The sequence below is a fragment of the Bradysia coprophila genome, unplaced genomic scaffold, assembly GCF_014529535.1.
Source record: "Bradysia coprophila strain Holo2 unplaced genomic scaffold, BU_Bcop_v1 contig_151, whole genome shotgun sequence".
NCBI lineage: Eukaryota > Metazoa > Arthropoda > Insecta > Diptera > Sciaridae > Bradysia > Bradysia coprophila.
Genome location: NW_023503423.1, coordinates 8,556,410 through 8,577,140, shown reverse-complemented (window position 1 = coordinate 8,577,140; position 20,731 = coordinate 8,556,410). Strand labels below are relative to the sequence as shown.

The window sequence follows — 20,731 nt, the reverse complement described above, 5'->3', positions numbered from 1 at the left end:
TTCAAAAATAAGTTCTCTCCTATGCATTGACTGTTTTGGTGATGGCATGGTGGTGTTGGTATGTGGGCTTTAATGCTGGTGGAAAGGATTTTTTGATGAAATTTTCATCATTTTGGTGGATTAATTAAATTAATTTCGTCGAATTTGTTAGGGCTTTAGATTGATTAACTTAATAAATTCGGACACGAAAGAAATGGTCAATGAAACGTGATAATTTCCTTTTAAACTTGTGAAGAAACATCGACTTTCATTTTCGTCAAGTTGATTTTCCTTGTACACACTGTCTGATCGCAGAAGTTGTTGCGCTTCGTAAAGTGGGCTTCAATGCAAAAGTTCATCACATTGCCCTTTTTGGCGCCTTTTTGTCGATTTTTATAGTATTTAGAAATCTGTTCAGTATGTAGGAAGGCCATGGAAAGAAATTATTCACATGACGTACTCAACTAAGTAGATTAATATTCATTTTGAATACAACATTTAAAACACGGGCTAATTATCACAGTGAAACTTTTGTTGTTACAAAGAAAAAGTTTTCGAAATAGTTTTCCACACCAACAAACTATAGTGATGGGGAGAGTGATACTCAACTATTTGCGGAGGAGAAGCATTTTTACACATTTTCGTTTCAATAAGTTTTAATTTTCGCAATTCAACTAACTGTTTCACTTAATATGTAGAGAGTGATGCAACGTATAGTAAGAGCACCGGATACTGTAAGAATCGAAACAATGATGATGAAATTCGCGTAACGGTATTTTCAAAATTGTTGATGTTCAGATTGTATTTCCGGACTGTAGAATATTAGTTGAGGTCAAAGCTCTTTGAATTTCGACACAAAGTGAAATAGATTATGATTCACGGCCTATGTTAGAGAAAATGGTTTCTATCCACTGCACTGTGGTATATGAAAATAAGATCAGAATTTTAACCCATGATGGAACTTACACTTGAACGATTAGATGTCTGGGGCTTGGTTTGTATGAAAAAGAACCGACGAATGAGTAATTGTGGGAACTAGACGTCTTTAAGGTGTAGAACTACGAACCACAGTGATGTATTTGCCGTTCAAAATGCAGGGTGAGTTTGCATCAACCACGACTAAAGCTCGGAACAGGTCAGGTCAACCTGAAATTACCTGAACCTCTTTTGAACTGAACCTGATGTCGTAAATTTTGATTATCCATAGAGGTTCCTAACAACTGATCATTCCCATTTGTTGCTTCAAATTATAGGTCCACTTGGATAAGAGCTGTGGACCTTGTTTGAACAGGACCGACCCATAAATAATTGACAACTTGATGATAAAAGTAAGATTACTTTGTGCGGCGCAGACAAGTAAACTCAATTGTTTTATAAAGACCTGTTTCTCGTCGGGGAACAAGTAAAATAACAGAGTAAGAGTAGCCGAATTCTACTTACCTTAAAAATTAAGCGAAAAAAAATCTTTTTCATCAACGCTGAAAGAGTGATTGAAGCGAATCAGTATCTCGGGTTCCGGTCCGCTGAAAGCATAACGTCGCATTGCAAGGAGGATCTGTTTTTTTTTTCTTTCTATGAAAAACATGTCTGTGTTACACATCGTAATTGAAAATGGTAAATTCAGCGAAATATTTCTGCAATAATTTATTCCACCTACATGACACTATCACATTCATAACTTGAAACCCGAATGGATGCTACAGACACCAAACGTTAAATCTTCGTAGCTGACACAATTGAAACCGCTCTCGCGAATCATTTCCTCAAATTCCACCTGTTTCGGAAACTTCCGAATACTTTCCACCAAATATTGATACGGATGCCATTGACCGGCTAGAATCTGCCCCATTGGTGGTATGACATGAAATGAGTACTGGTCATAGAGCCTGCAATTTTGCAAAATGTATCTTACGTCCTTTACGATCAAGCACAATGTTACCATTGCATAGTTTCGTTATTCAGATGACTGAACTCAAGGCACATAAATCGTCCACCGGGAGCCAGCACCCGATATGCTTCGGACAGAACCTAAACGGGGAAATTCTTTCTACATAAGACGTTCGCAATTCTGTTACACTCCATTACCTTATCTATATGAGTGCAGTTTCGTATCCCGAACGCTATAGTGTATGCTGTAAATGTGTTGTCTGCGAATGGCAATTGTTCAGCATTGGCGCAAACCCAATCAACGGAACAATCGTTGATTGTTTCACTGCCATTGACAAAGCCTAATTTCTCCGCACGTATTCGACCCACGTCCAACATATTCTGGTTAATATCGCTGATTGTGACATGACTTTGAACATCGTCCTGACGCGGCGAATTATTGAGATATTTCAAGTATCGAAAGGCAATGTCTCCTACGAAAGAGATTACGTTATGTGTCCATTTGGATTTACTGTAAAACGCGATCAATTTTCACCTGTTCCACCAGCCATATCCAGTAGCTTGGTGCCCCTGCTAGCTCCCAGTCGTTCAATGAATATATCTTTCCAAAGTCGATGAACACCGAACGACATTGCATCATTCATTAGATCATATGATTTGGCCACTTCTTCAAACACTTTGTGCACCTTTTCAGCCTTTTCACTTTCCTTTACGGTCTGGAAACCGAAGTGAGTTTCAGCATCCGTTGCTGGCCTCTGACTATCATTTTGTGTGACCGTTGTGGATGAGTAGAATTGCTTTTGAAGGGCTTTGATTGTATATCGTCTGTATTGTGTAGTGAGTCTGCATTTGTTGAAAGCGTTTTTTAACATTTCGATTTTCTGATTTCGACAAAATTCACTCTTGATCGTACAATAATAATGTCACTTTCACCAAAACAAGACAATTTGACAGATTATACACACACACAGACACACACATTCAACCCATGCGAGCTTGACAGTCTTGACATAACATGACATCTCTCCACTGTTACCGTAAAGATCGTAAAGAACACAGTGTTCACAGTTGATAGCAAAAGATGAGACTGGAATGTAACGAAAGTATAAAACAGGTATGGCTAATATCCCCACGGAGGACATAGAGATCTTATTACGTCCCCAACGACATAAAATAAGCAAACAAATATTTTTCACAATATGTTCACAAAAGTGTTAAGATTTTGGCTCTGTGGGTGAAATCTTTTGTCAAAAATTGTTTTTACAGTATGAGAGCACTTCGCAGCGAAATCCATGGACTATTGAACTAATGACTCTACTGCCTCAAAGAACTAAAACGTTCTCTACGACTTAAAAAATCTCTAGCACAAAAATGTTTCTGAAGCTGTGTAAAGGAGAAAATTTAGTAGCTTAGATACCCATGAAAGTATGTACAGCATAGGTATACCTATATATAGCCGATCGGCCGACTTATATGTTCAACACACTCAGAATTCATGACAATCTTATATAAAAATGAATGCGTTCACAGCATTTCTACGTCCTGTGCCCCGATATTAGACTATACCTATTTTATACTAGCAGTGGATGATACGGTATACTGTCATTGCATTTTGTAAAAACGAAAGGTCGTGACGATCGTGACACTAGCCAAGGCTGTATTCGCATAGTCGGTTGGCCTGTAGAGGCGCCACATTTTTTTATAGTACTTCATTCTCACAGTACTATTTTTTATGTAACAACTTCACATTGATTCATTCCCATGAAATGTCACAGCAGTGAAGTTTGTTCATGAAAAAATAATTCAGTGACAGCAGACTTTTGATGAAGAAAAGTACTAAATTGTAATAGATTTTACCCTTAGTTTCTAAACTTCATTCTTCTATACTTTGGGGAGGTCACGCAGATCGCCATTTTATTAGATACGCGGGAACACATCTTTTCCATACAAACAAATTCACCAAAATTGAATTTGTATGGCGTGGTGAATTTTTTGTATGAAACGTGGTGTGTAACCCGCGTATCTGCATATGCGAGACTTCCCCAACGTATACAACCTTGGTGTAACCCGCGTATCTGCATCTGCTTCCCAAAGTATACAATCTTGGACGCTAGCAACATTTTAGTTGAAACGCAAAAAATAATATTCTGACAGCACTGTGTCTGACAACACTGAACATCAATGTTAACAACAACAAAGCACACACAACGATGCACTAGAAGCTTTTTATCATTACAATTTCATCAATAAACCGATTACAAAAAACTGATAACATTTCCATTGAATCGTGTAACACAGGTTGAAATGTGACTAATCGCGATATTCTTGTCATCGCACACAATCTCTGTTCCTAACTGAACCAACATGTCAAATGGTAAGAATCACAGCACTTGTTATTTTCTTGAACAGAAAATTATGAGGATCAAGTTTACAGAACAAAACACTCTTCCACCGTTTATCGAACATGTCCTCGTACATTACACGCAAAATTCGACATGGGACTGCGGATTATCTTGCATCATTATGGTACTGAAAGACAACGAACGCATCCAATTCCTATGCAATTTTTCAGCAATTTGCAGCGAGGAGCGAATCGAAAGAAGCACCTGGAGCATCGACCTGTGCTACATTCTGCGAAGATTCAATGTTCGTCACAGATATTTGACACAAATGATTGGAATTAATCCGAATCACGAGCGCAACGATTACTATGACAAAATTCTGAACAAAGATTCCGAACGGGTTCTGGATAAATTCGATCGGGCTAAGGCCATGGGTATCGTGATTGAGCAAAAGACGGCGAACAATCGTTTGCTTATCGATCATTTGGCGAATCATGGACCAATCATTTTGCTGATTAATTCTGGACTGTTGAATTGCGATTCGTGTAAAACGAATCGACTGTCCAACGAACTAAGGTGAGCGAGCTGTTGTGTTTGTTTTGACTATCGATTAAGCTTTTCCTTTGTTTTTCCTTTCAGGACATGCTTTCCATTTCCATATGCTCCAGCCTATACCGGACATTACATCGTTTTGTGTGGTTACAATTTACATTCGCGAAAGTTTCTTTATCGGAATCCCATCATGAAAGATCGTAAGTGGGAACGTAAGTGGAGAGTTTCTCCTTCTTGTGAAGCTTCACATTTGCTTATTTTGCAGATGTTTGCATGATGTCTTTTGACAAGATGACTGATGCCCGTATAGCTGATGGTACGGATGAAGATATTTTATTAATTTTCAATGACTAAGCGACACCGTGACATTTTGTTTAAAATTCCATTTGTATTTAAGTGAAGGCCGTTTTTTTTGGTTTTTGTACGAACTTTGTTTCTATTTTATTAAAAATAAATTGCAGAAACTAAAGACGGAAGATGCTTTTCATGTCGTAGCAGGACTTTTAACAAAGTTTAGCAAAGTTCACTGTTGTAGATTCCTTACAAATGTGAAAGCGAACAAACGGTGGAATGAGTGACAATTTTTCGGTGGATTTCTAGTTTAAAACGGAAGCGGAACAACTGTACATCGGTTGTTTTAACGTTGAACTTCTTTTTCTGTGTGAAAAATTAGATTCTGGACATCCTCCGATTTTTTTCATTTTTTTGTAAGCCCGACCAAGACTTGGGTCATGTTTCTCTGCCTGCAGTTCCGATGGAGACCGAGATGGAGACTAATTTATGTTTTGATTACATTGAGAGGTATATTGTTGCTCTGGGCGCTCGGAGCAGTAGAACATAAGCTTCGTTTTACTAAAATTTGACCTGAGAATCAAAAACCTGACTTCCCATACCAAGCGAGCAATGTTGCCATCACTATGCATCCTAGATTACGCTAGGCCAAACAGGTAACTGGATAAGGCGAAACACACAAGGAACTTCCCGACGTACAGTACGACTGACTGCGCTATTAATGTTCTAACTGCCGAGGGGATACCGACTCAAATGGTGTTGCACTCCTGCGAGGAAAGGTCAAACAAAAGAGGAAATGTTCAGTGAAAAACTCGAGCAAATGTCGTCACAAAATTTCGAGTAGTCGGTGACCCATCGCTAACTACACACATAATAGTATCGTCTATAGGCAGAACCAGATGTGATGAAGATCCACGTGAGAGATTCACCAATTCTCAAGTATAATTTGTTCAATGGACAGTATATCCCGATATTGTTGGGCAAGCCGAGAAGTAACAAATCCATCAATGCACTTCAAGTATAGGTGGTACTCTAAATAGGTTACTAAAACTTGACAGTCACATTACTATGAAGCATAAAAAAGGTACTCTCTTTGGCAGTTGTCGACTATGATCACTAATGAAGTGCGTTGCTTCAAGACATAGTTGTTTAACTGTTAATTTACGGTGCCACCTTTTATAGGCTAGTCATCCATTTCTTTGATCTGTCCGTCATATTTTTTTTTTTGTCAATTTCTGCCGTGTCAAGTGGCTGTTTTTTTGTTATTTCTTTTCTTATGAATCTGAAAATCAAAGGAATGACCTGTTTCAAATTTTACCTGAAATGACCTGAACCTGATTAATTTACATTAGTGATGGGCGGGTGACCCCAACCTGATAAAAAAATCTTGGCTCGACCCTATTCCGAACAGATTAATTTTACCGGGGCTTTTGTGTCGGGTTTTAATTGGGATTTGGATGAAGATGTTTAAAAATTTATTTCGAGCTGGTTTCGGGTCAGGTCCTCGATCTCTAATTTACATCTTACCAACAAATCGTTTTTAAAAATGTTGTTGGAATGAACAGTTGAAATTGAATCAGATTAAAGATCTTAATTTTGAATGTGAAATCAGGTTCCTGGTTGCCCTTGTCTGTTCCGAACCTTTGGTGGAATAGATCAAAAATAATTCTCGAATAATTTTGTTTTTTGAATTTTATTTGCACAAAAAACGTAATTTTTTTTAGTTAATTTCAGTTTTACGGGAACACTTACTTAATAATTTACTTTGTAAGGTGTAACGACTAATTGTACCAGCTAAATTATTCATTAAAAAATAAAAGTTTTTTTTGTTTGTTAATTTAAATTTTCTCCTTCTGTTCACTCAATCAGCTTCTGTTCACTTAATTATACGATCTACGACCTAAAAAAAATTCTTCCGGGTGGTTGTTTTTAGGAGAGGATTTCTGTTTTATTCAACAATTCTATTCGGCATTCACAACAGACCACAACTATAACTAAAACTAAAATAATAAAAAATCTTCAAAAAATTTCTTTAATTTTTTGTTTCTTTTTCATTGGAAAAAACTATACAATGGCCATACTCAGCAAACATTCTTATTGCCACACATGATACACTCTCTCCTGTATATAAATCTCTAGTTTTACATTTTTGTTTTTTTGTTTTTTCCTTTTTTTCATTCGAATGATTTAAATCATCAATTGCCTTAAGTAACCTAACTTAAACATAAAAGTCGTCTTACGATCTACAATTTTGCTGGATGCATACAATTTTACACACAAATAGACGAAAAAAAAAGTTGGTAAAAAAAATGAAGAAAACAAAAACTAACAATTTTGAGTGCACTGTTTGTCCTAGATAGATATGTCAATTCTTACGCATTAATATTGCATGTCGTCGTATATCAATTATTTGGAACTGACTGCAAGTCAAATGATTCTTTTTTCGGGCGATTTAGTCGAATTGGTTCTACAACGTTAAATCATTATCGACAGGGAGCAAGGGTGCGAAGACAGAAACGGCTCATTCAAACCGAAAATTTTAAAAATTTTAAATTTCATTTTTTCGTAGTTCCTCAATGAACGTTGTTCTAAGCAATATCATGATCAAATTTTGGTGTAAAATCTCGTTATCGGTCACATTCTTCAAAAGAGTGGACTTTTTATGACCTAGAATGATCTGTCCAAATAATTGTTTTTGCTAGTCATCCGTAGAATCTCACTGAAAATTTAATCACTTATTAATGACGCGTTTCTGGCTCGGAAATGAGTCCTCAATCTAACTGGTGATACACATAGCAACCCGAGTTTGACATAAAATTCTTTTGTTTTCAGGACTTTTCCAATTGTTTTGAAACTTCAAACTTGCGAAAGCTACGCAACGAAATGAATCAATCGACCAAAAGGCCAAATAATTTTATGCCAAACTCGCGTTGCTATGTGTATCTCCAGTAAGATATAAAGAAATCTTGATTTCATCCAAAATCATCATAAATTCCAATAGAAAATCTGGTACGAGCCTACGACCGATTGTGTGTAAAGGAAATGTTTAAACAAATTTTAGTCATCACCGATGGTATCTTTATAGTTTGCCATTCACTGGATTCCCGTACCACACCGTTATGTTTCATCGTCAAAATTTGAAATATTTATTTTTGCTTTCTGTGAATCAATTTTACTTTAATAACATTTTGGTCTCATATCGACACGACAACATCAACAACATGCTTGGTTTTTTTCGCGCTCACCTCAAAACACACAGAACGTCTAACTAGGATTTACTTTTTGATTCGATACAGTCGGTTTTTGAATCGAATTGAGTCGAATGATTGAAAGTTGAGTAATTTTATGATTCGGTTGAGTGGTCAATTGGTTTAGTTTTCTTCTCCTCTCTCTCTCTCTCTTTTTCTGTCCTAGATTTAGAATTGAAATCACACATTGCCTTTTCGAATGAGCAAACATTTTTTTTTGTTGTTGTTGCTTAAAAACACAGAAAATGTCCAAAATGGGAAAGCCTCAAAATGTTTTCGGGGAACAAAAAAAAATTCTTTCACTTGCGTTCCATAATTATAACACAGACACAAATTACTTCGTTGTGAACGTTTGCTCTTCGACCTTCTCCGCATCCGATGTCAAATCGGCCACCAATGTATCGACACAATTTTTCGGTATCAACGTACCGACGATTTTGTTGCCCTCCGTAGTCTTCAAACGAATCACTTGCATTTTGTTATTTGACGGACCACACTTGGCGTTCAGTGTTTGTTCGACACGAGACCAAACGGCCAGTACTGAACCGGAGAGAACGGTATACGTACGTCGTCTCAGTCCAACCTGTTGGGCGTTTCATTTTACATGTTTTCCGCTTTTTTTTAGAAATCAAACTTTAACAAACCTCGCACTCCTGTCCCATTGAAACATTCCGACAATTTCCGCGCCAATACGCATGAGAGCAGGTATTCACCGACGCATCGTACTGCTGTGTCCAGTGCGATTCGGCTTCGTCGCTCTGCACCTTCTTGTACTTCTTTTCGATCTCGGCCAACGATTCCGGTCGAAATTGTAGACCGGTGTTCGGTCGGTACAGCTGGAACATTTGCTCTTTTTTGTTGACCGTGTCGGTCTTTTTCTTCGAACCGGTGTCGATTTTGAATGCTAATATGGCCGTCTGTTTACCGTTACGACTCTGGTTGGACAAATAGAAGCCTTCCTTTTCGCCGGACAGATCAGCCCATCTGATAGAAAATTTGGAGAAAAAAAAAATTAAGATATTGCGTTCCGTGCACACCCGAGGAAGATAACACTCACTTGTCGATCGCCTCTTGCCAGATCATACCACGTTCTACTGAGACGGTATGCAGTTCGGTGGGAGCAACACCAGTGGCATGTTTGCGAATGAAGCGAATCATCTTTACTCGAGTCACATTTTCGCCGGCAGTACCCAAATCTGAGGAGGAAAATATTTTCGATTAAAAGATGCATCAATGGGGTCGGCTTTGAACGCTGAAAAGCAGTCTAATGTAAAAATCCTTCTTTTACAGCCGACTTACCTAAGATTCCTAAATCGAAACGTCCCATTTTCTTGGCTTGACCAATTATCGCAGTTAGAGTATCAGTAAAGTATTTGAACAAACGGTTCTGTAGTTCGACCGGCATGCCCAATATTCGATTCAAAAACTTGGAAATGTTGTTATAGTCCTTATCTAGACTCAAAACGCCAGGCATCGCTTCACTATTCACAATCAAACCGACACCGACCAGAGCACCAGCAATGTCTTTGAAAAAATCGCCTTTGTAATCTTGCGGTGGAGGAACTAGAGGCGATTCGTAGCCCATTATGGTTTTCATAACCGCTTCCAATGCGCTGCGTCCATATTTATTGTCAATATTGAACTGTGACAAATCTCTCGTTTCGGTGGCTCGTCGATCGCCATGCGTCAATGCGCCCAACGACTCTAGTCGTTTAGCAACGGTCGATGCGAAACGTCGCTCACCGGCCAAATCTGATATAAGGAAAATGTATTCAGGCGCGTTCACCTGATTGGAACGATGTGTACGACCGAACTGCTGTACGGCACGATCGGCCGACCATGGCAATTCTAGTGTGATGTGAACACGTCTACGCTGATTTCGTACACGTCGATCACTTTGCAATGATATGCCACTAGAGGCTGCTTCGGATATAATTGCCACATCCTTTTCGCCATCCATGAACCTCTGTTTCTCCGTCAAATTTAACGTCTCCAATGGGACGTCTTGTTCGGATCGGGATTCGTACTGAATTTGGCCATTATCAGTCTGAATAACTCTCCCCTTTCGGCCCGTCATTTCTGCCACATTCTCCGGTCCACCCAGTTCATCGATCAACTGATCAAGCGTATTCGGAGGCAGACTCTCACCGAGTTTCTCAATTTTACACAGCAACTCTTCCTTGAGACTGCAGGCCCGTTCGATGGCATCTTTCGGTGGTGGGCCAACATGCACCTTGTAACCGTTCGTTTGTAGCACTGGCTTCATTTCGGTTTGTTTTTTGGTTATCAACTGCTGAATTTTCTCCTGCGTCGATGTGGACTTCTTTTTCGGGCTGACAGCCTTCGGTTTTTTCACCTTTTTCTTTTTATTCCGGGCACTGCTCACCCACGGATCAGCATCACTATCCGAATCACCACCGTGGAACGGATTAAAGTCACTGCTCTGATTGCTATCCGAATTCTGAATACTTTCGTCGGATTCACTGTCGCTGGCCTTGAATTCCGAAATGTCAGAACCATCGTCCGAATTGTCACTGGCATCGGACGAACCTCTTCGATTTCGTTTGGAACGTTGTGCGGCCTGTCGGGATGATTTCCGTTTGTTCGAACTGGTTGCGGCTGGTGTCGATGGGATTGGCTTAGGTTCCTCCATAATTGCTTGTAGTTGAGTCTTTTGAGGTGCTTCCAGTCCCAAAAGCCGGCTTATTCGATTACGATCCGGAGCAGGAAAGTGTTTTTCGACCAACGACTGAATTACTCCCCTGGAAATTTCATGAAAATTAGGTTCGAATCGTCTAGGCGCATAGGGAAAGCAAAGAAAATCTTACTTGGCTGTTGAGACAAAATCCGATAATTCGCCATCTTCTCGTTCCAATTGCTCCAACGTTCTGGCCTCACCAGTTGACTGTAGACCAATTACCACGCATTTCCCGTACTTTATCGCTTCACGAGCAACAATGACAGCGTGATTCACTTTGGCTGCTATGCACAAATACTTGAAAAATCTCTGATGAGCACTCCAGAATTGACCCCACATCGTCTTTTTCATACGGCTTTCTGCGTCGATCAGTTCGGCGGCTTCTGTGAATTTTTGCATTGCCTCCACCCACTGAAATCAAAGATTTCATGTTAATGTAACAAAACGGAGACGATATCTGCTTGAATTTTTGTGTCGTCTGCATTGAGAGCTGCTTTCACACTCACCAATAGAACGGATTCATCATAAACCTTTTCAAATTCCTTCGACAACGGCACTTCCTCAATCTTAAATGTTACACCGTGGAAACTTAACTGTCTAGCTATGTACATGCCACGCAATTTCATATCCATGGCTACTATTTCCATTGCACCAACGCCACTAAAAAATAGATCAGAAAAATGTCCATCAAATAATCCAGAAGAAAAAACTTGTGTTTCCGCGCTGTCTGTACATACCGTTTCTCAACAGCCGAAATGAAATCGTTAAACGTTTTGAACGGTGTTCCTATACCCCACATTCCTAATCGCACCATATACGCCATATTTCTCGGCTCGGATGCACCCGTTGCGGACGCATAAACAACACGAGCTTTCGGCAATTTATTTTGTATGTCCAATGCAGTCAGACCGGTTTTGGTCGGTTTACTCGATCCGGTGGGACACAGATTCTTGGCCTTGTGACATTCGTCAAATACGATGCATCCGTCAAAGTCTTCGCCGCACCACTGCAACAATTGTTTCAGTCGAGATTTGTATTTGCCAGCCGAATTGTTTGATTCGCCGATCAGTGCCGAATACGTGCTGAAAATGACGCCTTTCTTGATGTTTCCATTGATTTGAGACGAAATTTTTGCGTATTTGAACTGGAAATTAACAACAGTCAGTTAATACGTCGATTAAGGTAGAGCCAGAAACAACGTTCGTACTTTATTCAGACGATGAACTTCAATTTTTGAAGCGCCTATATCGTGCAAATCACGTTCAGCATCGTATTTGAGATCATTCGATACAGAGATCCAAAGGGCTTTCTTTCTGCCCTTCAAATAGTTTTCGAAAATTATTCCAGCGATAGTACGACCCTTACCAACACCAGCTCCGTCGCCTACAATAAATTGTTGTTGTTAAAAACGTAAACTGTCTCGGTCAATACAATTAACAAACCAATTAAAAATCCTGCTCTGGATCCATCCGGCAGCAACTGTTCATGTGCTTGAGATGCATAGGTTATGGATTCTAATTGTAGAGCACTGAGCAGACCATTGTTGATGGTTTCTGCTGGAATTGATAGTTTGTACGTAACATCTGTGGGTTCGACGGATGATAACGATGCTGTTTCTACCACTGGATCTGGATGTCTTTTACCAAGTTTCACTAAAATACATAGACCGTTACTATCAAGTCTACATTCAAATCCGCACAAAATTCAACTTACATTTGGCCGGCCAATAATCGGCATATGTTTCGGCTACACCCATTTCCTCGTCATCATGTTCCTCCTCCTCTTGCGGTTGCATTTGCTGGAATAGTTTTGAATTTAGTTGACGATAATATTGAACGTCAGACGAAACATTTGCACTTACATATGACATGACTTTGGCTGGTTCGGACCACATTTGCGACAGTAATTTGTTTGGTATGCCGCCGGTCAGAAAGTTCGGATTCGCAGCGAGGAGTGACTGTAGATTTTGTAACATGAATTGGTTTAAATGTTGCATTGCATTCGCTCCCATTGCATTGCCACCAGCACCAGACATGAATCCCATTCCAGCCATTTCCACTAAACGAATTTTGGAAGACGAATGGAAGATGAAAAATCGTTTCAAGGAAATTGTACGGTCAAAAAATTCGTTGCAAAATAATAATGAAAAAGCGTGAAATAACAAAGCCGATCATGAGTCAAAATTGCATTAACCAACGACTACATAATGAAAACAATATACCAACCAAATCTACTCAAATTGTGAAGGAAAAGAAGTTTTATTTTTCATAAATAAATCGAAATTGAATCCATCCATGGTTCAGTGTAACATTTCGGGCGAATAAAAGAAATCGTTCGTCAACAGAAGTCTTATCGAAAGATATAGAAAAAATAATAGACGAGAGAGAAAACAAACCAAAAAAACAACTCAACTGAAAACAAAAACTCACTTTTACCAAAATTGGACTTACTCTGCGCCAACAATGAGGCGGCCATGTTACTTCCAGAATAGTATCCAGCCATCGGACCTAATCCCATTCCCATTCCCATCATGCCACTCGTACCGCTCATTCCATATGGCATGCCTGTTTGGGATGAATATAGTAGGCACAATGATACATTTCGCTTGGGTTCCTTTTTTGACTTTCTTCCTATTCTTCAATCGACGTCAAAATTATTCGCTGACGGATCTACTATCTAGCCTATATATTTGTTGTCGTCTTATCGGCACTGAGATGTTAAAATAGTCCCTGCACAAGTTAACTCACTTCACAACTTAGCCGAACATCATTCGAAACCAAGAACTTTGTCTTTCAGTGATGTGTAATGCAAGTTCGACCAGTAACATATTTTTCAGTCGTGCGTTGTGTTTTGCCTTATTTTCTCCCCTCAATAGGACAGGAGAAAATTACGTTTTCTTGACGACTTGTCATCATTTCTAGTGCGAGAAGTGCAGCATCTTCTCTACCGTGGGGAGAAAGTCGAACATTTTTCATTCGAACTGTCACTGTTTCGTGGAAAAAACCGGAAAAACCCAACATGCACACCGTCGTGTCCATTTATGGGAGAAATAGGAAATTCCAATTCGGACGATATTACGGATCTCGCTTCGCTATGGCCGCAAACATCGCTATTGTTGGAATTTCCTATTTTCCCCTCGGTAAACAAATAACTATAAGTGTAGAAGGGTTCTCCTGATGATGGAACAGTCTACAGAATAAACGATCGCTCTCTAGAAGAATATGCCTTTCGAGACACGACGAATAAAATCCTAGTTGGTACGACACACAAATAATTCACAATCACTCACAAGCACGATGCTTTTGTCCTTTTTGATCTTTTGGATGGAAACCTAACGGTCGATCGGGCGATTTCTGAAGCGAATTTGCATTTAAGTAAAAGAAAACGACATGGCCAGTCCTCGCCTGAAGAGACCTTTGATTGACTTAAATGGTCATTGACGAAACGAAATTAACAACACGACACACAGAGATGCAAAATTGCTTCCCGTGTGGGAATTCTATCAACGTCATCCATACAGCCGATTGTGAATCGCTGACATACAACTAACCTATTGATTCAATGGCCGTAATCAAAATAACGGCAAGTGGAACCATAACTTTGTGTTTAAATAATTTATCAATATCCTTTGAGTAGAGTTCTAAGTAAGTGTATGTGTGCCATAAAAGACCATCGCTGCACCGTCGTACGAATGATGATGATTTATGTACGCATACCATCAATTAAATATCAACTTTGTGACAGAGAGAATTCAATCAATCAAAATTGCATGAATATGCAACTGAAGACGGCTCACAGAAGCTATTTCCTTCAGTTCAACGTGAACGTCGTTAAAGCAATTTGCATAATAAAAAAGGCAAGGGAGGTTATACACCCTACACTGTTTTAAATACAACCTTTAAGGTAAGTGTACCAAATCTACCAAGTCTACCAAGTGCGTTGGAGTTTGTTTGTTCGTTTTTGACTAATAGAATTTGGAGATTTTGTGGACCATATCGGCGAAATAGTCCACAAAATCCCCAACTGCTAAGCCTACCAAGTTCCTAAATTATTGAATTGAGCTCCGCAAGTGACTTTGATTGCTTCGTTTGATGAGATGTGATTTCATTCTACAATTTTTGTTGGATGTGAAAATCAATCAATTTACCTTGTCCCATATTGGGTTTAATGATGTCGTATCCGGTTGTGTTCGGCTTAGATACTAATCCGGTGGGTAGTTTAGTGCTAGTTGATGTTTTTGGTGTAGCAACTGGAATGGGATTAACCGTGCTACCACCACTTGACGATTGAGTTTTGTTCAGTTTTCCAAATTCTGCCGATGTTGCCAAGTCTTTGCCGCCGCCTGAGTCGTAATAGATAATGCAGATGGTTAGGAATCGATTTAAATTGCCGAAGATTATGGAAGAATAAAGAATTACGTACCGGGAACTTCGATTTTGTCGGGATCTTCATCATCATCGAAATCTGAACCGGACGAATATTCCACGTCTTCGTCGAAAGAAAATTTTTCCTTTGGCGTCGCCTTTAAAAAATAAAATTCATTTTTGTCATAATCCGTCGCACATTCCGTTCGAAAAGGAAAACGCAAATTGAAATTATCAAAATTCAAAGTTCGTCATCGACAATGCATACTGCAACTCGTTACGGTACTTGTATGTACTTCCCTATACATAATACAATGATTCGTTTTATGTCTTCTTGCCAAACTAAAGCAAATCTTGTCAGACAGTCAAAAATCAATAATTGCAAGCCACACCCATCTTTCCATCCAACTAAATTATCAAAATCCACTTTAAATTATTAATTTTATCGATAATTTACGAATAATTAATGCCACTAATTACGATACAAAAAAGCGCGAGGTGGAAGCCATCACCGATTTTTTTTTCGTTTTGGGGTTATGTTGTGAACTTTTTTAGTTTTTAAAATTGTCAAAATTATGCGAAAAAAATCCAGTGAAAAATTTCATTTTCTCCATTTTAACAATGCGGACAAATTGAATTTGATGGAATTGTGTGCAATTTTCAATGAGATAAATGACAATGGCTTGAAATATTGCAAGTAAAAATGAAATAGATAAATGTCCATTCATGAACGGTGGTGTACAGTGAGGAGGAAAAAAAACCAAAACAAAAAAAGTTTTACCATTTTGTCGATCGATTTCAGTTGAATTTACGCAGTTTTAATGGTTCCGCTTGTGTTGTACCCGTTACCATGCAATTAATTGACAAATTTCAGATTAATCTAATTCAATAAATCGACGATAATCGGCATTTTAATGAAATTTTTGAATCGAAAAAAAAAATTGCGTGTGCTGACTTTTATAATATTTTTCTTTGCTTATGACTGAACCCCGAATACACATGCACACCGCGCGACTGACACTGTTCACTCCACTACTACTACTGCGGACGCTTTGATTCGTGTTCAAGATAATTTTTCTCTTTTTCTTTCTCTCTTTTCTGTTCCACATACAGTATATATCCAGACACAGCATTTTTTTCCGTTTGTGTGAGTGTTTGGCTGCGCGCAGTTTGTAAAATCGATCTGTTCAATTTTTTCTTTTCTCTCCTCATCATTTTGGATTTTTTTATGTTTACCATTTTGAGCGCAATTTTTTCGAATGTGTTTCCCGTTGTTTTTCGGCTGATAAGTAACTAACATTCGAATCAGAAGACAATCAAGTAATTTGGATGGAAGGATATCCTATAATGCATTGCAGTCGACTGTAGTATTCGAGATTTCGTCAAGATTAAGTGGGTCATGGCCTAAAGTAATAAAGTGGTCGTAGAGCATTACTTTTAACCTCCTAATGCTGTTATTCACTTCAGTCCTCGAAAGTGTTTTTAAGAAATTGAATTGGAGTAAGATGGGAATGAACGTGAACGGCAAGTATCTGAGTCACCTCCGTTTTTCAGACGACATTATCCCTATAGCAGTTGATCTGGATCAAGCACAAAAAATGCTACAGCAGTTGAACAAACAATCGAGCAAAGGAGCAAAGTGGGTTTAAAGATGAACCTAACGAAAACGAAGGTCATGACGAACATCGACGACGACCGAGAAATTAAAATTGGAGACACAGTGGTTGAAAGAGTCGATAGTTACGTATACCTTGGTCACAAGCTGAAATTGGGATTGGACAATCAAACTGCCGAAGTGAAGCGAAGAATTGGTCTAGGTTGGGCAGTATTCGGTAAACTCAGGCTAATCTTCAAGAGCAAGATGAATAACAGCTTGAAACGGAAAGTGTTCGATTCGTGTGTCCTCCCAGTCCAAATAAAACATATGGAGCGGAAACATTGACATTAACGAAAGCATCAGAAAACAAGCTGAGGGTTGCGCAAAGGGCCATGGAACGAAGTATGTTGGGAATTTCGCTCAGAGACAAAATGACAAACGAATGGATCCGACAACAGCCAAGAATCGTCGATGTCATGGAAAGGATAGCGTCTCGAAAGTGGAACTGGGCAGGTCATATTGCAAGAATGACGGATGAACGTTGGACAAAATCGATCATGAACTGGAGACCACCAACAACCCGACCTATGGGAAGACCACCAGAACGTTGGATGAATAGCATCAAGAGAGCAGTAGGAGGAAATTGGCAGAAAGTGGCAACAGACCTTCAAAATGGAAGGAGGAAGGGGAGGCCTACATCCAGTAGTGGCTGAATGGCTGAAAAAGAAGAAGAAGAAAGAATGCTGTAATATTCCGACAATGTATTAGAGTCAAGTTTAGTTTAGTAGTTGGGTATGAATGGACGAAGCATAACAGCTGCTGCACCAAAGCCACTAGTGGGCCTGTTGCCAACACACAGGGAAAGTCAATCGATGCATTTGACAAAGTTTGATCATGAAATGACTGTATGCCATAAATCAAGACTGTAAACTTTGGGAGGTCACGCAGATTTAGATACGCGGTGACAGTTTCCGATATAATGGCGGATTTCATACAAAAATTCTCCACCTGGAAAAACAACGCACTCGAAAACAGGCCTGTTCTTGGAGTGCGTTGGTAAAAATCATCAGAAGTGGGTTGCTCCCGCGTATGTATATTTAAATGGGACAGGTGCGACTTTTGTTTCGGGTGTTGGGTGCTAATGCATGTTGGGTGCGTAGAACGATGGTTAGTTAAAATTTCAACAGACACAGATGTTTCTATTACAGCATAATGTCAATGAAAATGCCGAACTTTTCCTACTCGGAGAAGGGTAAGGAAAATTTAAATTTCATACAATGATGACATTAAGTTAGTTTTCCTGATCATCCCAATTTATTTGAGGTAAGGGTTTTATATCAGTTCTTTGTAGAACGAATTCCTAGGGTTTTCTTCTTTAGCTAGTTAAGCGACTTTGGATGTTGCTAACATATACCGCGTAGCAAATGATCACTTTTCCATCTACCTCCTTTAGATATTTACAAGCAGCATAGTGGACCAACCCAGATAAATTGTAAAGAGAGTAGCGAAAAATACAATTCGAAAATCTTCTTCTTCAAAGTATACTTTCCCTAATTCTAAAGTTGAACACCCATCACTCGATTTTACGTTTGCTTTCCTTCAGATCTTTAAACTCCACCTATTATAGAAAAGACAATGATGAAGACAAAAGGGGCGACTGACTGGCTGAGTTTTCATGTGCAAATTAACCTGTCGCAGACAACTATTCCAACTATTACTTCATTTGATCGAAGATTTTTAGACATTAATTTCAGAAATCTTTTACTTCATTTGTTTTGAACATGTTTTTTGCCTCATCAGTCAGAGCTTGTCGTTTATTATTGCTGTCGTTGTCGATAACAGATGACAGCCGTCTGTAACAGGTTAAAGTTCACCAAGGTCTGATTTTCTATGTGGCTGAAGTTATCACAACCAAGATTTTTTACAATCTGGAGCTGACATAAGATCACAAAAAATTAAATTCTTGAATGGTGTTCCCGTGTTCCCCAAAGTTTACATCCTTGTAAAAAAATAAGTAATTCTCAAGTTTTTTATGGATGACTAATGGAGTAAATTGTCTCGAATTTGTTTTTTTTTTTGCTTTATTTCAGTGTATTCATTACAATAACACAGCCATTATGTAAAATGTTAAATTGTTTTTATGATTAAGGGTTTTTTCTGCTTGTTTTCTTTTTTTGAAAGTTACAATCAGTTTCTTTTGTTTTGTTTTGTAAACATCACACTAAATATACATACAAATTTCATTTATTATATAAATTCCTATCGAAAACATTAACTTTTTTCTTCAGTTTATTTTTTTTTTTTTAATTTTTACGATTAATTTGTTCAATATAATATGCGCAGCATCAAAAAACATTCATTTTACTTTATGTTGAATAAATTTATTTATTTCTTGTTCATTTGGTTACGAAAAGAGCACATTTATTGTTTCTCACGATGGTGACCGTCCGAGGACTGGAGCCCGAAGCCCGAATTTCAAATCGAGTTAGTGCAAAGCCCTTTGAAGTGGTAGCAGAAGGTATAGCTAAACATTCTAAGGACTTCTACCAATTTTTCAATAACTTCCGAGCGCTACGAAAAAAGCAGTTGCCCGCAATAATTCGCTTAAAACGCTAAAAAACGCACACGATGAAACTTTATTTCTATTCAAAAGTATATGGTGGTGGTGGATTCACGAGCGGAGCGAGACCAATTTTTAGCTTTCTATAGTTTCGTTTATTGGTAGTTGTGAAGGGTGTTGAAGTTTTGAATTTTCGAAAAAATTGTCAAAACTCACTTGTAAAACAGTAGATTTCAGAAATCTACTAGAATTCAATTCAGACTAAATTTTGGTTAATAATTTAGGTTTGAGAGAACCGTCGATTGAAAGATGAAAGCACCATAGGCGTAATTTATTTTACCACGAATACAAATATGAACATGAGGCGACTCTAAATTTCTGTTGTCCGTAACCATCTTACAAAATAGATATTTTCGATACAAGTGCTGAAGTAGGGTATTCAATGAATCCTTAAGATCGATCGATTTATCTTGAACGTTTCATTATTCATGTTAAAATATGTAAATGAGTACGTTTGATAGCGTTTATAAAATCGTAATTTCCAAGGTAAATATAGTGAAGAGGTAACCGAATCAGATGTGCGGTGGCACGAAAGTTTGATACAAACGCCATCTCATCACTTTGTTGAAAGCAAAAAATGGAATAGAAGGTCGGGCCATCTGTTGTGGGATAGCGAAAATATTTTTGGGAAATACAAGTAAATCGTAGTCAACCATTTAAAAAAAAGATGTTGTTGGCATCGAACTTATGTGCTAGGCCGCGCGTCTGTGTGACATTACCTCACTATATTTACCTTGGTAATTTCCTCCTTGATGACATTAGACCATTCGAGTGGAGTTTATATTCATTAGGGTTGTCCGTGCTATATGTGAGATTGGCATAATATCGGATGTTCTCTTGACTTCGTTAATTACGATCATTCACCAGAAAATTCCATTTTCCCAGTGAATTTTCTGATTTTGATAATAGTAGTCGTTGCCAGCCAAATTACGAATAATGGTCATGTAACGACTGTGTTGTTCATAGGTAGTGCGAAATTAAATCGATCGAATTCGGTATACATGCATCGAAAATAGCCATTTACTCTAATATCAAATATTCGTTTTATGCTTAACATTTTTATCCATCAATCCATTTAACAATAATTTTTTCATTTTTTTATTACAACTTTTTGATTTACACAAAACGACCTCCATTTTTTTTTTTTTCAATG

The 20,731-nt window shown here is 38.4% G+C and overlaps 3 protein-coding genes and 1 long non-coding RNA gene across 6 annotated transcripts; 1 reads left to right on the top strand and 3 right to left on the bottom strand.

Moving 5' to 3' along the window:
• Positions 1-1,598: 1,598 nt before the first annotated feature.
• LOC119074894 (2-methoxy-6-polyprenyl-1,4-benzoquinol methylase, mitochondrial) lies at positions 1,599-2,836 on the bottom strand. Its single transcript, XM_037181240.1, has 4 exons — positions 2,402-2,836; positions 2,065-2,339; positions 1,919-2,007; positions 1,599-1,865 (listed from the first exon to the last, which is right to left on the bottom strand). The coding sequence occupies exons 1-4, from the start codon at positions 2,736-2,738 to the stop codon at positions 1,652-1,654; spliced, it is 915 nt and encodes a 304-aa protein (XP_037037135.1). The 5' UTR covers positions 2,739-2,836; the 3' UTR covers positions 1,599-1,651.
• A 1,198-nt stretch (positions 2,837-4,034) lies between these two features.
• Positions 4,035-5,207, top strand: LOC119074898 (protein GUCD1). Its single transcript, XM_037181245.1, has 4 exons — positions 4,035-4,240; positions 4,301-4,784; positions 4,848-4,960; positions 5,026-5,207. Exons 1-4 carry the CDS (start codon positions 4,231-4,233, stop codon positions 5,112-5,114), a joined length of 696 nt encoding a protein of 231 aa, XP_037037140.1. The 5' UTR covers positions 4,035-4,230; the 3' UTR covers positions 5,115-5,207.
• Positions 5,208-6,728: 1,521 nt separating this feature from the next.
• On the bottom strand, positions 6,729-20,696 carry LOC119074905. The gene is made up of 2 exons (XR_005087264.1): positions 20,659-20,696; positions 6,729-7,068 (listed from the first exon to the last, which is right to left on the bottom strand). It is a non-coding gene; the product is annotated as an uncharacterized LOC119074905 (long non-coding RNA).
• On the bottom strand, positions 8,197-16,396 carry LOC119074865 (protein strawberry notch). 3 transcript variants are annotated; one of them, XM_037181187.1, is made up of 15 exons: positions 16,143-16,396; positions 15,420-15,519; positions 15,145-15,339; positions 13,448-13,561; positions 12,859-13,055; positions 12,711-12,795; positions 12,440-12,649; positions 12,205-12,380; positions 11,735-12,141; positions 11,504-11,657; positions 11,128-11,408; positions 9,599-11,061; positions 9,357-9,495; positions 8,944-9,283; positions 8,197-8,882 (listed from the first exon to the last, which is right to left on the bottom strand). In XM_037181187.1, exons 1-15 carry the CDS (start codon positions 16,143-16,145, stop codon positions 8,634-8,636), a joined length of 4,113 nt encoding a protein of 1,370 aa, XP_037037082.1. In that variant the 5' UTR covers positions 16,146-16,396; the 3' UTR covers positions 8,197-8,633. The 3 variants fall into 3 exon arrangements, with proteins under 3 accessions (XP_037037082.1, XP_037037081.1, XP_037037083.1); XM_037181186.1 differs by having other exon boundaries at positions 13,427-13,561; positions 16,143-16,348; XM_037181188.1 differs by lacking the exon at positions 13,448-13,561 and having other exon boundaries at positions 16,143-16,378.
• Positions 20,697-20,731: the final 35 nt, after the last annotated feature.

What these genes read in the sequence shown, in the direction of transcription:
- LOC119074894 (XM_037181240.1), bottom strand. Translation starts at nt 2,738, where the DNA reads ATGTTAAAAAACGCTTTCAACAAATGCAGACTCACTACACAATACAGA. An exon ending in ACTGCACTCATATAGATAAG is followed by an intron (nt 2,008 to 2,064) that starts GTAATGGAGTGT and finishes TTCCCCGTTTAG; the next exon opens with GTTCTGTCCGAAGCATATCG. An exon ending in AATAACGAAACTATGCAATG is followed by an intron (nt 1,866 to 1,918) that starts GTAACATTGTGC and finishes GCAAAATTGCAG; the next exon opens with GCTCTATGACCAGTACTCAT.
- LOC119074898 (XM_037181245.1), top strand. An exon ending in CGACTGTCCAACGAACTAAG is followed by an intron (nt 4,785 to 4,847) that starts GTGAGCGAGCTG and finishes TTTTCCTTTCAG; the next exon opens with GACATGCTTTCCATTTCCAT. An exon ending in GAATCCCATCATGAAAGATC is followed by an intron (nt 4,961 to 5,025) that starts GTAAGTGGGAAC and finishes CTTATTTTGCAG; the next exon opens with ATGTTTGCATGATGTCTTTT.
- LOC119074865 (XM_037181186.1), bottom strand. An exon ending in CGACAAAATCGAAGTTCCCG is followed by an intron (nt 15,340 to 15,419) that starts GTACGTAATTCT and finishes ATTACGACTCAG; the next exon opens with GCGGCGGCAAAGACTTGGCA. An exon ending in CAATGGGACAGGAGTGCGAG is followed by an intron (nt 8,883 to 8,943) that starts GTTTGTTAAAGT and finishes AACGCCCAACAG; the next exon opens with GTTGGACTGAGACGACGTAC.